Genomic DNA, 17,913 nt, shown 5'->3' with positions numbered 1-17,913 from the left:
TGTTTTTGATATATAAATAACAGAAGGGTCAAATTTCACAGATGGAGATGCAAGACTAAAAATTCAACATCTCTATATATAAAATTGATTTTCTATGTGTATGTTCTCTGTACAAATCTGCAGTTTCATACCAGTCTTTGCCAAATTTTGCATATGTGCCAAACAGGCCCCAACTTAAACAATAGGCTACTTTGAAACTTTTAAAGTTTGTCGCACTTGAGCAAATTCCCTGATAGGGTCAAAAAACTGTCCTGCAATAATGACTTTTGGAATGTCTACTTTGGTTACCTGTGTTCCCGAACAATAGTTTGTCACTTTTTTAACGCTCCCAGTATATGAAGAAAATCCGGGCAGTGTCAGTTATTACTACTAATTTGATATAGAATGTGAGAGTCACAATTTTTTCTAAAGTTGAAGAAAATTAAAATTAAATGAAATTACAAAAAAAAGGTAAGGGGGGGGGGAGCTTCTCCCCCCCCCCCTCTCCGGCAATGAACATGGCCATTATAGCAAGGCTTGGTTTCAAGGTTGGCAAGTATGCGATTGTTTTTTGTTGCCATGGTAACCTGGTGCCTGCATTTTTTTCGCCCTTATGTAGAATACAAACCTATAAAAAATAATGCTGTATATTTCAGCGTCATTCAAGAACACAACAAAATCCAGCTGATGCATTGAAATTTCAAGTGGAAGAAAGAATAGAATGTGCCAAGTCGAGAAAGGTCAAATATGACACAAGAGCAGATTATTTATTGTCCTTACCGATTCCAATGGAAGCAACTACAAACATAGGTAAACTGTGTGAATTTAAAAATTTTCTTAAAATCTTCTCAATGTACTATGATAAAAATGTTTTTTGTTTTCAAAGTATGTGCTTATGTAGTTTGGAGTTATAGCTTTTAATATTAGGAAAAAAGGTACCGTGCTTCTTTTTTTCATCTTCAGTTTGAAAAACTAATAAACGTATTCTTCACCTTCATTTGAAATTCATGTCATAGAAGTGATTATTGTTCTGGGACGTACGACACAGTTTTTGGCATATTCTGCTTTTGAGGCCCAGGTCTATGAAACACAGTCTTACTGCACCAAACTATGTTTAGAAGTGTCAAGAGATTGATAATTGCTCAGCCCTTATCAGAATCTTTACTGACACAGAGATACAACCGAATTTGTGACAAACTAATGAAACATCACATTTCTACAACTAAATTATGTATTTAATGTGCACGAATTCCGCTGAGGAAGTTCTAAGCACATTTCTACCTCACGAAGCCTTCCCCATTGAGTAATTGGTCACCAATCTCTTAGCAAGAGACATAAAGGAAGGGAAAAAAAGTTGAATGTTACCCTTCATAATGGGCTATAAACTAATTTCCACCAGAAAATGATCATGGTTTGACAAAATGATTGGATACAAATGAGATTGCTAAAAGTAAATTATTAAAAAAACGACTGCAATTTGTGCTGAACATGAAACAAATTTATTGTAGAATATAATTTTTTGTTATATAGCCACAGTATTTGTAAAAATTGTGTGTAATCTTAAAATAATGGTTCATAAAAGTGTTAGTATATTTGTAATTCAATGTATTACATGGTGATTTATAGATTTCTCAATAATTGTATCCGATCATAGAATAAAAATTATTTGTTCTTAGTTTTTTGTGTGGTATATTTAGCAGACTGTGGGAAAGGGTTTCGATTGAATAATTTGCAAGCAACCTGATTATTATATTATTTTTATTCCAGATGAAGTCAATGCATTTGAAAAATCAAAAGCTGAAAAAATTGCCAAAGGAGATAAAGTGTAAGTATGCCAAATTTGAATTGTCAAGAGTTTTGTTTTCAGTCAGTACTTTTGCCAAATTAGTGAAATTGCTTTTACGTGATTTTTCCATAGTTTTTTTGTTAGTAGTATTATTTTTGAAGTACGATAAAAAAATGTTTATTTCTGAAATGGAAATTAAACAACAGATTTTTTTTTTTTTTTTTTTTTTTTTGTCTTTTACTAATATTGTATGAGAAAATGATGTTGACTGCATTTAATTTTATTTTAATGTATCCAAAGCTACGACATATAAATAGCCGTGGTGTTTCTATAAAACTTTTTCTTCTCCAGTCGTTTTTCTGGATGTGGCATATATATCCCAGCGCTTAATTTTACTGAAATTATGGTACTCTATATTGGTGAAAGTATTTTTTATAACAAATTATATATTTAATGAAACTGAATAGCATCATTATATGGAGACCAAATTGTATATTTATTCTAATTTCTATTTTTTTAGTAACACTTGTGAAATAGTTCGACCAAAAATACCTCTATTGGCATGTATTGAAAGTTTTGCTGCTGAAGAAGAGATTGAAGGCTTTTATAGTACTGCTATCAATGCTCTGACTATAGCTAAGAAGTGAGTAAATAAAACATGATATTTTACGCTTTGAAGCAAAACAAAAGTTTAAAGTTGAATTTTTTATTTATTTTTAACAAAAATAAGATGGGGCAATGGTTTTTTCTGCGCTTTTAAAATATTGGGAAAGAGATTTTTCTAAATATTATGCTAATACGAGCCTTTGAAAAGAAGACCTGGTAAGATTCCTGGAAGAGACGACTAACTTTTCTTTCCAAAGGTTGGTTATCGACATAACATCAAAAATAGTCTGTTTCCCAAAATAGGATGTTCTGATGCAGTATATGGCAGCAAATGTTATTCTAATGTCATTGATAACAATTATCATTTTATTCTTTTGCAGGAAAATAAGAATGTTCACATTTCCTGATTATCTCATGTTGCATTTAAAGAAGTTCACTATAGGAGATGATTGGGTGCCAAAAAAACTAGGTGAGTATCTCTCTAGCTCATTGGTTATACAATGTATATGTTCCATGAGTTTCAAAGTGGGGACAGCTAATTAATTTTTCATTTTTTCCTCATCGACTTGTATAACCAGATGTATCAATAGATGTGCCAGACGAATTGGATCTGTCATCACTTAGAGGCACTGGAAAGAAGCCAGGAGAGGAAGAGCTTCCAGAGCAAGTTACAGGTGACAACCAACTTTAAAAAATTCTTCAAATGTTATGTTGGAAAAAATATTGCTGGTGTTCAGTACTATTCCTACAGATATTCATTTATTTCATTGCTATTTCACTCTTTCCTACGTTTTTATGGATACTTAATTGCTAATATTTTACTAAATTTATCAGATTGATTTATTCCATCATTAAAATAATAAATATAGTTTTGATTTCTTCCTAGAATATATACTTGGGGGAAAAAATTAATCAACATGAGGACAGTACTGTTTATTTTTACTTGCAATAATAAATATGGTATACTGTGCTTAGTATGTATGGTGTAGTGCACTCTGACTGTGCTGTCAGCTTTTACTCCTTCACAATACCTAAGCTTTCATATGCAAATCGCTGTTGTTATACAGTGATACCTCGACCAACAAATCCCTCTACTTACATAAAATGTTTCTTGATATGACTGCACACGCTAACATAAAACTGCTGAATTGTGAGATGGATTTTTAGGGCCAATCATCATCAGAAGTACTGTACCTCAGAATATTTTTCCAGGTGAAGGCTTCTTCCCAACCTTCTTTTTCTGAAAGTTTTTGAACCATTTCATGTAAGATGAAAGATTCAACTAATAGAAAGTGCATTGGAAAAAGAAATAAAGAATGTTTTCAGAATGCACATTTCTTCAGTGCAAGACTCTTAGCATCAAACTTATCTTTTCCATCTGCATGTACGAGACACAGCAAAGAGCTGACCAAAATACAAATGAATGAGGGACATCTACGAATGTAGTTAGTCCACTTAAGCTGGTGCCAGTTGTGTACATAGTGTGAAATGAAAATATCTTCAGTATCTCATCTTCCTATAAATTCTCATTTACCCAATTTTGAAGCTGTTTATTTCAGTTTTCTGTCAGTTGTCTTTTTATAGTGCTCCTTGGTGTTTTAGAAAACTTATTTTTAAATTTTAAACCATATCTGGAACAAATGAAACAATTTTCCATAGAAGCCCATGGGCAATCACATTTTGGCCAATGAACATGATTCTCTTTGTTAGCTGAGGTATCACTGTACTCTTTCTTTCTAGTCAATGCATTTTTAATGAACAGTTGTGCTTTTGTAACATAGATTACCTACAAGAAAAGACAGTTGAAACATTTTGAAAAAATAAGATACAGTAATTAAATCTCTAACCCATGGGTTCTAAAACTTTTTCCACCTGGGTGCCCCTTCCCCCCAATCAATGCTTATCCATGGGTCCCCAAGAATTTTAACAGGCAGTACCTTTGAAAACCCTTTGTTAGGGCTGCTGTGGTGAGAACCCATACTCTAATCCACACCTTTTGCCCCCAAAAAATGAGAATTATTGTTTTTGTAATGACAAAGTTATTGATATTTATCTCCAACTATCGAACTGTCTTTCCTGGCATGTATTGATGACAAATTGGTGAACTTTTTACTGACCCTATGTTCTTTTAAGACACGTTGAATGTCCAAATTGAAGTTTACCTTTGATTACTACAAACTCTGAGGTAGTAGAAAGAATAAAATAACTGAAACAAAAAATAACAGAAGACTAATGAAGTTCATAGAAAAGGCAGTTGATAGAATAGAAATGAGAGTTCATTAGCTCTATAGTGTGCTGTTTGGGACAGAGGATCAGTTTGTAAAAAAAAAAAAAAAAAAAGATTTTTTTTGTGTAAATTGGAGGGGCGTAAAGTTGAGCGTCTACTGTTTAATTTAAAAGTATGATTACGTGCAACATTTGAAAAGGTAAATTGCCTTAATTTTCTGACAGATTTCGTGCAAAGTATAATTGAGTAAATACTAAATAAAAATAAGTATAAATAACAAATACCTGTATGTGTTTTTTTAGCATGGGTAGTTAATGTTTCCATCAATGTTTTTTTGATGCACAGTACTGTATTTTTGTTTTGTAACATGTATTTATTGTGTACTCTTGTGCATTTTAAGTAATCCAAGTGTAAAATATAATTCATTTTTCTATATAACGATTTAAATATCTTAATTCATGAGCTCTTATATATTTTTTGATTCATAGAGTTTGCTTATGATGAAAGTATGATGATGAGCTTAGCAGAGATGGGTTTTCCTATAGAAGCTTGTAAACGGGCTCTGTACCATACACAAAATGGTGGTCTCGAAGTGGCTATGGGTTGGCTGCTGGAACACAGCAGTGATCCTGGTCAGTTTATCTTCAAGTGCTCCTAAACATTTTTTTGATCATTACATTTCTCAGAATAGGTGAAGTGCTGTAGTATGTATATGTTACAGAAAATGTGATAAATGCAGTTACTATTCATACCTGGCATCTTGATAAGTTTGATAAATTTTCCTAAATTTGTCACTTCTTCCACCGATTATGCATAATATCCAAGCATCACATTGTTGGTAAACATGGTGAATTGTACTGTATAATATGCTGTACATGATAATTCATACATGCATTGTTTCAGTATATTGGGGAGCACGATAACAAAATTTGTTATGTCAGGGTCCAACTGTGTTCATTACTAGCCTCATTTGGAGTTTCTTCATATTTATCAAACTTGCCAATTACACTTGGGTATTATATATAATCTATATATATATACAATTGATTTTCTGTGTGTATTCTCTGTACAAATCTACAATTTTAGATCGATCATCGTCAAATTTTGCATATATACCAAACGGGACCTGACTTAAATGATAGGCTACTTTAAAAGTTTGTCAGAGCTGGACAAATGCCCGAAACGGGCAGGAAAACTGTTAGGCAACAATGATTTCTCGGCCTCAACAATCACTTTCGGAATGCTTACTTTGGTTACCTACCAATGTGTTTCAGACATGTATATGCCTTTACAATGGTTTGACACTTTCCCAATCCTCCCAGCAGTTGAAGAAAACCCAGACAGCACCGGGTATTATAGCTAGTCGCAGATAAAGGCAATAGCTTTCAAGTATTTATCAAATTTATCAACAACACTTCTGTGGTTACCATGCATAATCACCGGTAAAAGTGATTGTTTTCAGTATTTATCAAATTTACCAACAACGCTTGTGGGTATCTCTGATAAAAGTGACAATTTTTTTAGTATTTATCAAACTTACTAAGATCATAGGTAGGTATTCATAATAACTGATTTATCACATGTACTGTAACATATATATTTCATAGAACTAATTTGGGTTAGGTGGTGCATCAACACGGACATCCTCAAACTCTGAAATTGTTTTTGAAATTTAAATCTCATCACTTATTCTGAGAATTATGGTACATGAAATTCTGTTTCTAATTTCTATTTGTATTTAATAAAAGTGAAATTTTTTTTTTTGTCTAAGCAGTCATCTGGCTAATTCATTTTTGTGTGCCATCCGCTGTGTCCTTTTTTATGATGTGCACACTTTTCCCTTTTTTGGAAGTTTGAAGCTATTGTAATACATTTTTTGATTGAAGTTTCTATAAAAACTTCAAAACTGATGTTTTGTGCAGTATATTTAAATTTAAAATCATAAAAATAATAAAAGTTAATTAGTAAAACCAGTTACTTTTTAAAAAGAAATGTTGAATTATTAATTAAATAAATGTAATGACAGCATGAGTTGTTCCAGTTCAAAATGAATACAGCAGACTATTTCTCAATGATTCATGTTGAAAATAATGTATTGAAATTTATAAAATGACATGTAAATCTTATATTTTTTCCTTGTATGTTACTAAAAGGCCAAGAGGTCAAAAGGCCTTCCTCGGTACAAGTTTATTTTATGTGTGTACTCATGTTTTTTTTACCTGTGAGTTGTGGCTTTTCCTTTATTGGTCATTGTGTTGTTAAACTGTGTTGAATGTTTTGTCATGTTTATACATTAGGAACAAATCATATTAATCTTCAATAAATAATGATACTTTGTACTTTGGCTTACAAAATTATTTTTTATCATGAAAAACTTTCAAATCAAAGTATAAAATAATAGGGATCTTGTTCATTTATTCTATACCCAAACATTATTAATAATTTCACTAAAAAATCAATCAAAATGGTATGATATAATACAGTATATATAGGCTTATTTTATGCAGAATAGAATGGTTTTGTTTACAAATACATTTCACATTAGAGTATGACAATTGTTGTTTGCTTTTTGAAAGCATCTTAACTTTCATATGTAGAATCCGCTTAATGTGTTTTTCCACCCATCAGTTGAATATTTTGGCTTGAAAGTGGTGCAATTTAAAAATTTATATTTTGCTTATGACTTGGATTTACTCAAGTTTAGACTCTTTTAAAAGCCGAAGTAACCAGTCTGTATTTAAATAATGTAATTCAACGTGTCACTGCAAGCTGAAAGTTTCATAAGCGGCTAAAATAAATCTCGACACGTTAATCAAAATCATATTTGTGTGTGATGACTAACAAAAACCTGTAAAAGTCTATATTAGTTAATGAAGTTAATTAATGAAGTGTATTCAAGAAAAAAAAAATTAGGTACTTATAGGTGTTTCACTGATTCAGACTGAAAAAAAATGACTAGACATTTTTGAGTGAAAAACAAGTTAATTGAAGGAGGTTGTTCACCTTTTAACAAAACACCTTTACAGCTCAAATAATTCATAAACAATTTTCTTTCTGCAATAAATTATGTTTTAATTGAAACTTTCTATTTTTGTTTCAGATTACAGCAGTCCATTTAGTGTAGGTGGTGGGAGTAAAAAATCGGATGTGCAAGTTGATGAAAATTCTGTGCAGCAAATCATATCTATGGGCTTCACTAGAGCTCAAGCAACTAAAGCCCTTCAAGCCACTGTAAGTCTCCTTTATTCTATAAATATATACAGTAAAATTCTGGTATAACAATGCTGTTCGGACCAATAAAAAATTATACACTGGGATCATCATTATATTGAAAGGCATAATCACACATCACAATTTATGCTATTGTTGATGTCTCTTCTGAATCAGCATTGTTAGTACTACCAGAAAATACACTTTTAGGGTTTATTCTCTACAAAAAATTATCAATTAGGTATCATTATTTTGGTTATTAATGAAATTCATTCAATAGTCTTGCCCCAGTGGAGTTCACATTTCACTTATGTGTGAACACTTTCTGTGATCAGGAAGTGTAAAATACTAATATTATTAGTAGGGCTCAGATTTCTATGTCTTTACATATTTTTTTTACGTTTTTCCATATTTTGCTATTTTTACATGATAGAACATATTTTCACTATTTCAAGGCATATTTTGCATAATTCATGATTTTTGATAAGTAAATTTTTTCCTCGTTATTCCTATCCCACTTCAGACTGGTTTTTACGATTCCCACCTCTGTCGAGAGCTTTTAGGGCAAGTAATTGGTAAAAAATCCTGAAAGATTCAGGTTTTTCAACCAATGACACTGAATTGTTAGAGTATAAAATACTAGCCCTTCAACAACACTGGGGTGTGTGGCTGTAAATTGATTAATCATCTGAATCAGTGTCAGTGATGGTGACTAATGGACACTACTTGGAGCTAAATACACTACTTGGCTAGGTATTTTTATCTATAGATGGCAGCATATGTATTCTAAATTTGGAGGGAAAAACTTGTTCAAAAGGGAAAGTTTTGGCTCTGAGGTTAGTTAGTAAAATGAAGAATTTCTCCGTTCATAAAATAAGTAATGGTTCCAAATAGTTTAGACTGCGTCAACACTTGTCATTATCATATTATTTTGCTAAAACTAATGTTATTTGATATAGGAATAAAAAAAATTTTAGGACATATTTACAGTTTTTTTAAGAGCATAAATGCATTTTTTTACAGCATTTTTTTAGAAATTTTTAGAGCATAAAAGTCCTAGCCCTAGTTATTAGACTCCCATAGCACAACAAAAACGGGTACCGAGTTTTAAAATATATTGAAGGTGATTTTGAGCAAGTTATAAAAAATATTGTTGTAATGTTTTCGGAGTCTCTTTAAACAATATTGTTATAGAATTTATCATGATAAAAATATTGTTTTATCATAGACCATAATTTTCCAAACTTTTTGTTCCATCGCCGCCTCCTTCAGAATTTTTTTCTCTTTCATCGCTTCCTTACTCAAGCAAACCCATAGCTTTTATCGCCCCCAGCCGCTTTGTACGCCATCACCATCTGCAACCCCTTTTCCCCAGAGAAGTTTGAATATAAATATATATTAAGAACATTTTTAAAGATTTATTAATGGCATGTGGAATTGATAAGAAAAATTAAATTTTGATTTTCTGCATAAACATGACAAACGCCTTCTATTCCTTATACAGAAATTGCTGTCGTGTGTCAACTGCCTGCCAAAAGCTTGAGCGATACAGTTGTATTGAAAATAAAACTGGTGATATTCCAGATAGCATGGAAATTGAGCACAAATGTTTCTCATTACTATGTTCTGCTCAGAGAAGTATGCAGGACCTACCTGGGGGGGGGGGGGGGCACTTTTCTTTAATTAGTTGATGGTTTTAAATTTTCTACAGGATAAATTGAGATTACAAAATATTTTATCATCAGGCTGTGGTGGCTCTTGGCGCTGGGGTCTCCTCCTTCCAAAAGAATCTCAGAATTTCTGGACTCCAAAACTTTGCACGTCTACTTATGATTTCATATTGTTGAATGAAATTCACCTATGCCAATTATACACTGGAAATTGCAGTATTAGTGTATTCTTCTCACTGTACATTTAATCAGATTAGGGTTTTGTGAGATCACCTGTATGCTTATCATTATTGTAACAGGTTATATCAATGGGTTCATGAATTTAAATGGTTGGAATATTTTTCTTTTATCTAAGTACACCACTAAATTTGCTTTTAATTAGAGAGCAAAAATCTTATTGTTTCGAAGAATATGGCATTTTTCTTCAATTAAATTCCTAACGTCATCCATTTTTATTTTGAATCATTAGGAGCCATTCAAGTACTATGTCAGAATCGAGGGGGAGGGATGGGGTTTGCTAACTTTTGATGACATGATGGTGGAGGGGAGTTTAATGATACATACGTCATCAACCACCCTTTATGAAAATATGAAATATTCTTAATGACATTGTTATTTTCCATCTTTACTAGGAATACCAAAAACAAGATAAACCTTTCTTTAGTTTGTGAACACTTGAACTTGCATTCGTATAGATAAGTCCTCAAGTATATCATATATCTTTCTTCTCTCAAACCTTACTAATAACTCTGTAGACTGCCCCTCCCATCTCGCCTGCTTTATGGGGGGGGGGGCATCTGGTTAAACATTTGCTGGACTCATACATGAGTGGAAACATGCTTTTCGAACAGGGAAAGGCAGTTCACCGAGGGTGCGCCGCATAGTGATGGGGGTTGTCCATATTTGCCTTGCCCCCCCAATGCCAGTGATACAATTTTTTGTGAATGGGGAGTTGCCATGCCCCTTGTATCTCTGCTCCTGTATGATATAGACGAGAAAAATAGATGCAATGATTTACAAAGCTGACAAAATTTTGCTGACAAGTAGGGGGAAGGGGGGGTCAAAACTGCTGAAAATCGGCTGACATAATACTTGAATGGCCCTTAGTTTAAAAACCACTTTCTTGTCATTGAAGATTACGCTGTTTGTGAATTTATGTGAAAAAATCAGCAAATCCATGATGCAAATAATACTAAAAGTGCATTTAGAAAGCGGACCAATATTTGGTTTTCCCTTCCTGTAGGACAATAGCTTGGAACGAGCAGTGGATTGGATTTTCAGTCACGCAGACGAGCTAGACTGTGCAGAAGCTATGGATTGTTGCGAACCCCCGGTCAAATATAGAGATGGAAGTGAAAGTATGTAAAATTTTTTATCTATCATTTGTACAAAAATATTATTTCAATATGTGATGTAATCTCGCTTCAGAATTTATGCTACTGAAGTAAATGTCAATGAAAATTTCCCTAGAACAACATTCATAGACTTGGGTTAATTATACTGTATGAAAAGTTATTACAGTGATACCTTGGCTAACAAGTGCCTCTGATTGAGAATTGTTTTGGCTAATTAAGAAATTTTTTTTTCCGATTTTGCTGCCTCAGATAACGAACATTTTCGTTGATATGAATATGCTCATGCTAACTTCATGACATAAGCTTAATTTTTGTGCCAATTGTATAATCAGAGTTATTGTCATTTGAGCCTGATTAAGTTATGTTCACCTCGGAATCTTTCCAGATGTCTTACCTCCACTTCTCTTTCTGAAAATTCTTGAACCATTTCGTGTGAAATGAAAGATTTTGCTAATAGAAAATGTATTGGAGAAAAAGGGAGACTGTTTTCAGTGCATGAGTTTTTTCAGTGGAAGACTTGGCATCAAACTGGACATTCTAGGAAAAGCTTATCCTTTCTATCTGCATGTATCAGACACATAAATAAGCTGACTAAATCACAAATGGATGAGACACCTACAAACTCGACTGGGTTGTGTCAACAGTGTGATATATAATGTTCCTGTAAATTCTCGTTTATCCAGGTTTTAAACTTCATTTTACAGACCTGCCAACTGTGCGGATTCAGGCGGGAGACTCCATATTTTTCACTCTTCCTCCTGCTCCCCCGATTTGTTATAATTTCTCTGGATTTTGGCAGAAAATTAAAATTTCCTGCGAGCTTTCACATTGTCGTGACGTTAATGACTGCCATCATCGTTAGGGAAAACAGCCATGGTTATTTCCATTGAGCATCCATAAAGTCTTGGTGACCACATTTAAGCAACTGGCAAAGACGTGACTTTGTTTACGTAGCCTTTATTGGCAATCATTTATCAGGGGGATGCCCTTGGTTGCCGAAATTCCTGTATAATCGTTATTGTATTCCATTAACAGCCATGTGGTAAACACCAGTTTTTTCGTCAGCAGCTTTGTATTTTGAAGTTTTTAATTATTTTCTCTGATCAAATATGTCTTCAGAAAGAAAATATAAAACTGCTTTTAAGAGTTCATATACCCAAGATTATTAACCACTGATAGCATCCATCAAAGGAAACACTTATGTTTTATGAACAGTATGTGATTTCTCTATTCTGCATGGAAAGACTGACATTAAATTATATTCTTCTCAGGGGCAATGCAGAACCTGCCTTGGGGGGGAGGAATGGAACTTTTTCTTAATTGATGAAAAAAAAAAATGTTTGTGTGTGTTTTTTTTTTCTTTTGATTGAGTCTGTGAGTGCCGTGGGGGTGTCCCCTGAAAGGAGGATCTGGATTCCAAAAGTTGGCATGTCCGATTTTAGCTTTTTTTCAGTTTTTTGTCTGGTTTTTATAGCACTCCTAATGTCTTAAATTTATAAATTTTGATATCAGATTGGGCATTACCCGGAGTAAATTAAACAATTTTCTATAGAAACTATTCTATGGGAAATCTTGTTTCGGCTAGCAAACTTGATTCCAGTATGGATTATTTTCGTTAGCTACGATATCTGTATTTTATTTTATGCAATTATTAAATTTATAGTTACACACACTGTATATTCACCCATTAGTTTGTTTAGCGAAACCTTTTTGAAGTTAAGTTGTTACAGGGTTCGCACATCCTTACAAACTCCTTAAAAACTCCTAACTTTTCATTTCCCTCAGGAAGGGCCCTTATAACTCCGTACTTTTTGCAGCCACGCCTGAAAAAGTCCTTTTTTTTTTCTCTGAAGGGATGATCTTTCTTAGAATAGGCATTCCCCATGGTGATGAATAGCATTGCCTAGAAAAATAAGATTAAGCTTCCCCCGAATATAAAGAGGAAGAAAGGAGGGAAAAAAAACGCTCTCTCCCTGTGTAATAGGAAATGTGAAAGCAGGGGATGGGATTGGAACATCCTATGGTTGTGCATACCTGCCAACCGTTACGATTTTGTCATATTTAGTAAATTAATACGATTATATGCTTTTGCTTTTAAAAATATGATTTTTTACAGAATCGCTAGTTTTTACGTGTTTTCCTGCCTATGTCGCAAACTGGTCAGCATTGGAAATCGATGGTCCGTAGAACGACATCACTCCGCTGAACCAGTAGCCAAAAATTCCCCCATGCCCAGTGGTGAGAAAGTTTTTTAAAGTTTTTACTTATGCGGCGAAACGATGTCTCGAACCTCCTATATTACGCAGTATACTGAGTGCAGACTTCGCAGCTTTCCTATTTTTCCTACTATTTCCCTACTTTCACCGCAATCATATTTTTTTTTTTTTTACTGTAATTCTCTCCTACTATTCCTATTTTATCCCTCCTTCCCATTTGCTTACAGCCAATATCTCACTACGAAAATTCTGAGAAACCGCAAAATGTCACTGCTTTCCGCAGTTTTTTTACCTGTTTTATTCACATTACAACTCGCTACTGAAAAAGAAGAAAGGAAAAAAAATTTCAGTTCCACTGGAGTAAGGGACGATGACAAGCGTATCTTTTCGCTGCCGCGCCTGAAAGTGCTAAAAACTGAAATCCAGTGGGAAAGCAAATATGTTTCGCAGATTGGTTGTCGTAAATAAAAAGGCAAAAAAAAAAGAGGAACAGGCTCTATCCACACACAAGAGATTCTATGAGAGACGATGGGTTTATCTCTCCTGGGATCCCGTAACGAGCGTTCATCCCTGAAGCCAGGTTTTCCTAGGAGTAGGCTTTTTGCGGCGCATGAACCTAACTGCATCATTTCGTGTCGGCAGAAATGAGTTACATAATGACGTTACGCATTTGCGTTTTCCAAGCGTGGCGCATCGGCTCAGGACGGCTATATAGTATATGACCCTGGCGGCATATACTCTATCGGCTGCATGCTCCGGTTTAAAGGGAAGAGACACAACACAAAAATGAAGGGAAGATCGCTGAAACGCGCGGCACACCACTCTTAACTCCTCCAGAAGCAGTCTGCCAATCATGCCCGACGTAAAGCGCTGTCGTGAGCCGTATTGCGCTCTGTAGGAAAACAGTCGTACTGCTTTTCATATTGATGAATAGACAGCGTGTCTCACTGGGTGATTCATGTTGCGCGCGGCATAGAAAACCTGCTAGTAAAACCCAGCTTTTAAAAGTGACAGCCCGAGCCACATCTGGTTTTACAGGGGGGGGGGGGCGATCAGCCGCTATAGCTGAACCCATTTTTTTTAACCTTCAGAAAATAACTTTCGGGTATCTTTATGTTAGGGGTCGTTCAAGTATTACGTCCGCCTGGATGGGGGATTTTCGATTTGCTGACTTGATGACGTGGAGGGGGGGGGGACGATTCTTACGTCATCAACCACCCTTTATAAAAAATATAAAATATTCTTAATGCCGTCTTACTCGGTGCGCGAAAAACGAGTAAAACTTTTCACTAGTTTGTGGGCACCTGGAATAACATTCTCCCTATTGAGTCCCCTGCAGAGCCACTCTAGTGATCTTCAAATACTTAGCGGATCCAAATGCTCTGGAGCTGTGCCGCGCGTCATATAAGTGATCCGTGATTATGCCGCAGATCACTTACGTAATCTGGGAATGTGCCGCGGATAACTTGAGTGATGTAGAACCGCACTGGTGGCAGGACCAATGCTCTAAAACTTTGTCACATGTCACTCAAGGGATCGCTTAATGTGCCATAGATCACTTAAATGGTCTGGAATTGTGCCTCGAGTCACTTAAGCGATCTGTAAATATGTCACTTGGTTCATTGTTACAAAAATAGATTTAGGGACAGGCCACATCATAACGCCAGGGCCACATTTGGTCCGCAAAGGCCAAATGTTTACCGCGGGTCAAGGGTTACCAAGGGCTTAGAGAGGTAGGGTCACAATGAATTTCTTGAGCAATTTTGGGTTCTTAGCCTTCAAATAGCATTGAAATTAACAAAAATTGATTATAATAACATATAAAGATATTTTGTTTCGAAATTGTAAAAAATATTTTGTGGATTAAAAAAATAAATTTTTGATCATCTGCGGGGTAGTCCCGAATTCAGATTCCACCAATAAGCGTTAGGAGGAAAGGGGCAGAGTGCTGACAGGGGGAGGGTGAGAGTTTTGCTGACTTTTTCTGACAAGAGGGGTGAGTCAAAAATTGTTGACGTAATACTTGAACAGCCCCCTATTTATTATTTATTTTAAAGCATACATGTGCTCAACACATGGCCTATATGTGGCCTGCCTCAAGTGGCTCGTGGCAAATTCTTACTTCAATTGAGCGGCCCGCAGCGCATTCCCAGATTGTTTGAGTGAGTGATTTCCGGGGGGGGGGAGAGGAGGGGGGGGGGCTTTCTTTCTTTCAAACCAAGCACAACTCAGGTCTATTACCAGCTATGGGCAATTTACTATCTAGGAAGTTGTGCTGGAAGTGTGTGTGTGTGTGCGTCTAGAGTTGCTGCAAATATAAATAATTTTGTAAGAAAAATCTTTGTCGGCTGTGGTTTTTATTTTGAATAATTGGAGGGGGAATGAATATCACTTTTAGAATTTTTATAATTTATGTGATGCTGTTATGAGTTATATTTTTGACTAATACTTGAAGGTTTTAGAACACTTTGGTGACAACGGAAAGCATGTATGTGAATTGATTATTTTATGAATTCTTATGATGCTGGGTAACAAATCAAAACTTGTAATTTTTGAACCACTTCTACATCTATATTTTTGAGAAGAGGGAAAGTTTGTTTGCAAATTAAAAATAAATTTGCATATGTGCCCGCCCCTTTTTTTGCTGTAAAACTTGTAAGTTATGAAGTTTACCATGACTCCTTAAAAAGTCCTTAAAAACTCCTTACTTTTCATTTTGAAAATTTTGTATGAACCCTGTGTTAGTTCCAATTATGATCATTGATGAAGGTGTAAAATGATAAAAACAAAAGCTTTCATATCTTGAGATATATTCACATATCTTTGTAAGAGCATTCTATAAATTCATACACATCACATGTGGATAAAACATTGCTATAGTCATGAGTTTGATTCAGGTTCTTTTGGTTTTTGTCCGAAACAATAAAGGATGTGCCTGTCTCTGGTCTGTAAGCATTATTTTGTTTGTATTTCGAAGCAAAAGCCACATCATACGTCTCTCTAATGCTATTATGTTAAATAAAACGGGGGGGGGGGAACATTGTATAGGTCAGGACTTGACAAATGCCAGGCGGCAGGTTTAAGATGTTATAACCGACAAAACAGAAAATTTATATTTATAAAATTTATTATTGTGTTATTTGTATTTATATTTTTTTCTATGTATGATAACAGAATTGAGGCCTAAGGACAGCATAGAACTATCAGAAATTATGTCAGCGTGTCTGCTAGCGTGTGAAGTGGTTCCTAAGTCCCCTGCAAGTGAAAAATATACTATTTTGGACTGATTTTTTTAGGAGGGGGGAATGCTTTGCACCTATTAATTTTTCTGGCACTAAATTTTGTTTTCAGATTTAGTATAGATAATGTGATGATACGTTAAAAAAAAAATAAGTTATTAGAAAGCAAGAAAGCTTATGACGCTGAGAAATATGATTGGAGTTTCACTGTATTGTCAATGGAAAAAATAAAATCAGGGGACATAAAATTACAATTTCTGAGGATACGCTAGGGAGGCCAGTACACATCTCAAGGATCACTGAAGTCTCCTGTACATTTGTTAAGGCATGCAAGCTTCCTATGAATTTCTAGGGGTAAGCACACCTATCTAAGTGGTAGAAGTCTTGCAGCGTAAAAGGTACGGAACCACCATTAGAAGTTAGAGCCAGTAAATTGTTAGTTTCAATCGTGATCATTGATGAAAAGTGAAGTGGGTGCTTCAAGAAGCTCAAGCTAGTGCATAACATATCAGACACCACTAAGAACCACCGATCTATAAGAATCAACTATTACTCCATAGACATTTTTTCTGCTTCAGAGCTGTTTTATTAGTATTAAATAATTGACCAAAAATATGAAAATGAGATGTATGTTGTTGTTTTTTTAATGTATTATGAGAAACCTATGTGATCACATTAAATGTGTACTGTAATTTTTTTTGTTTTTTTCAGAGTATGAACTGGTTGCATTCATAAGCCACATGGGCACCTCTACCGTAACTGGACATTATGTTTGTCATATCAAGAAAGACGGACGTTGGGTGATATACAACGACAGCAAAGTGGCTCTGTCCGAGCACCCACCAAAGGATTTAGCATACATGTACCTGTATCAACGAAAGTCTTGAATCTCCAGTGGAATATAGATAGCAACTATTGAGACTTATATATTAATAACTCGACTGCACCGAGAATTTGTATATGGCTTTTTTGTGTGATTACCAGTTTTTTTTATTGTTTTCTTTTTGTTTTTAAACGTTTGTTCAAGAAAAGATGTTACTTAATTGCTATTAAATCAGACAGCTTTTGTTTATACACCTTTTCGAATGCAAACTCATTACCTGCCATTATTAGCCTTGTGCTCATTGTTTTTTTATGATTGGTCACTGTATCTTACTGAAGCTTTTCTTTATAACTAATGGCGGTAAAGCAAAAGTTATTGACTGTGATTTAAATAATAAAAGTTCATTTCTGCAATTTTGCACCTTGAGCGAAGTATTTCCTAAAATGAATAACTTGTAATTTTCACTATGAAAGTTTAAAGTACATCTGATGCATAATATTCAGTTGTAGGCAACATCGTTAAATTTTATTAGCTCTGTGGTTTTCTTGTGAATCTCTGCCCTGAAATGGAAAAAATTGCAACATTGAACTTGAAAATGGCTTGAAAAACTTAAAAATCTGAATTTTTTTTTTTTAATGTTTTTTTGTGCATCTGTATGAAAATTATATTTAAGAGAACAGCACAGAGATTTATATCACTAACAAGTTAATAATATTTCTACAGGAAAATAGATATCTTATCCAGAACGAAATGTTGTTATCATTTGCATCTTGTTTATATGAATTAAACATGTTTGTCTCTA

The 17,913-nt window shown here is 34.4% G+C and overlaps 1 protein-coding gene across 2 annotated transcripts in view; it reads left to right on the top strand.

Annotated features, from left to right (window-relative positions):
* The window catches only part of Usp5 (ubiquitin specific protease 5), a 41,848-nt gene extending 23,935 nt beyond the window's left edge, over positions 1–17,913 (top strand). For both annotated transcript variants that reach the window (XM_089243215.1, XM_089243214.1), the window contains exons 12-20: positions 636–789; positions 1,747–1,804; positions 2,286–2,408; positions 2,752–2,840; positions 2,950–3,045; positions 5,087–5,230; positions 7,699–7,829; positions 10,722–10,836; positions 17,000–17,913. In XM_089243215.1, the coding sequence (XP_089099341.1) occupies positions 636–789; positions 1,747–1,804; positions 2,286–2,408; positions 2,752–2,840; positions 2,950–3,045; positions 5,087–5,230; positions 7,699–7,829; positions 10,722–10,836; positions 17,000–17,175 (1,086 nt within the window). In that variant the 3' untranslated portion in view covers positions 17,176–17,913. The remainder of the gene's footprint in view (positions 1–635; positions 790–1,746; positions 1,805–2,285; positions 2,409–2,751; positions 2,841–2,949; positions 3,046–5,086; positions 5,231–7,698; positions 7,830–10,721; positions 10,837–16,999) is intronic.

This window comes from Pholcus phalangioides, unplaced genomic scaffold (genome assembly GCF_987345545.1).
Source record: "Pholcus phalangioides strain wild (caught in Gottingen) unplaced genomic scaffold, Ppha-v1.0 ptg000015l_1, whole genome shotgun sequence".
Classification (NCBI taxonomy): Eukaryota; Metazoa; Arthropoda; class Arachnida; order Araneae; family Pholcidae; genus Pholcus; species Pholcus phalangioides.
Note: the sequence above shows the minus strand (reverse complement) of the source record. Positions and strands in the feature narration are given on the sequence as shown.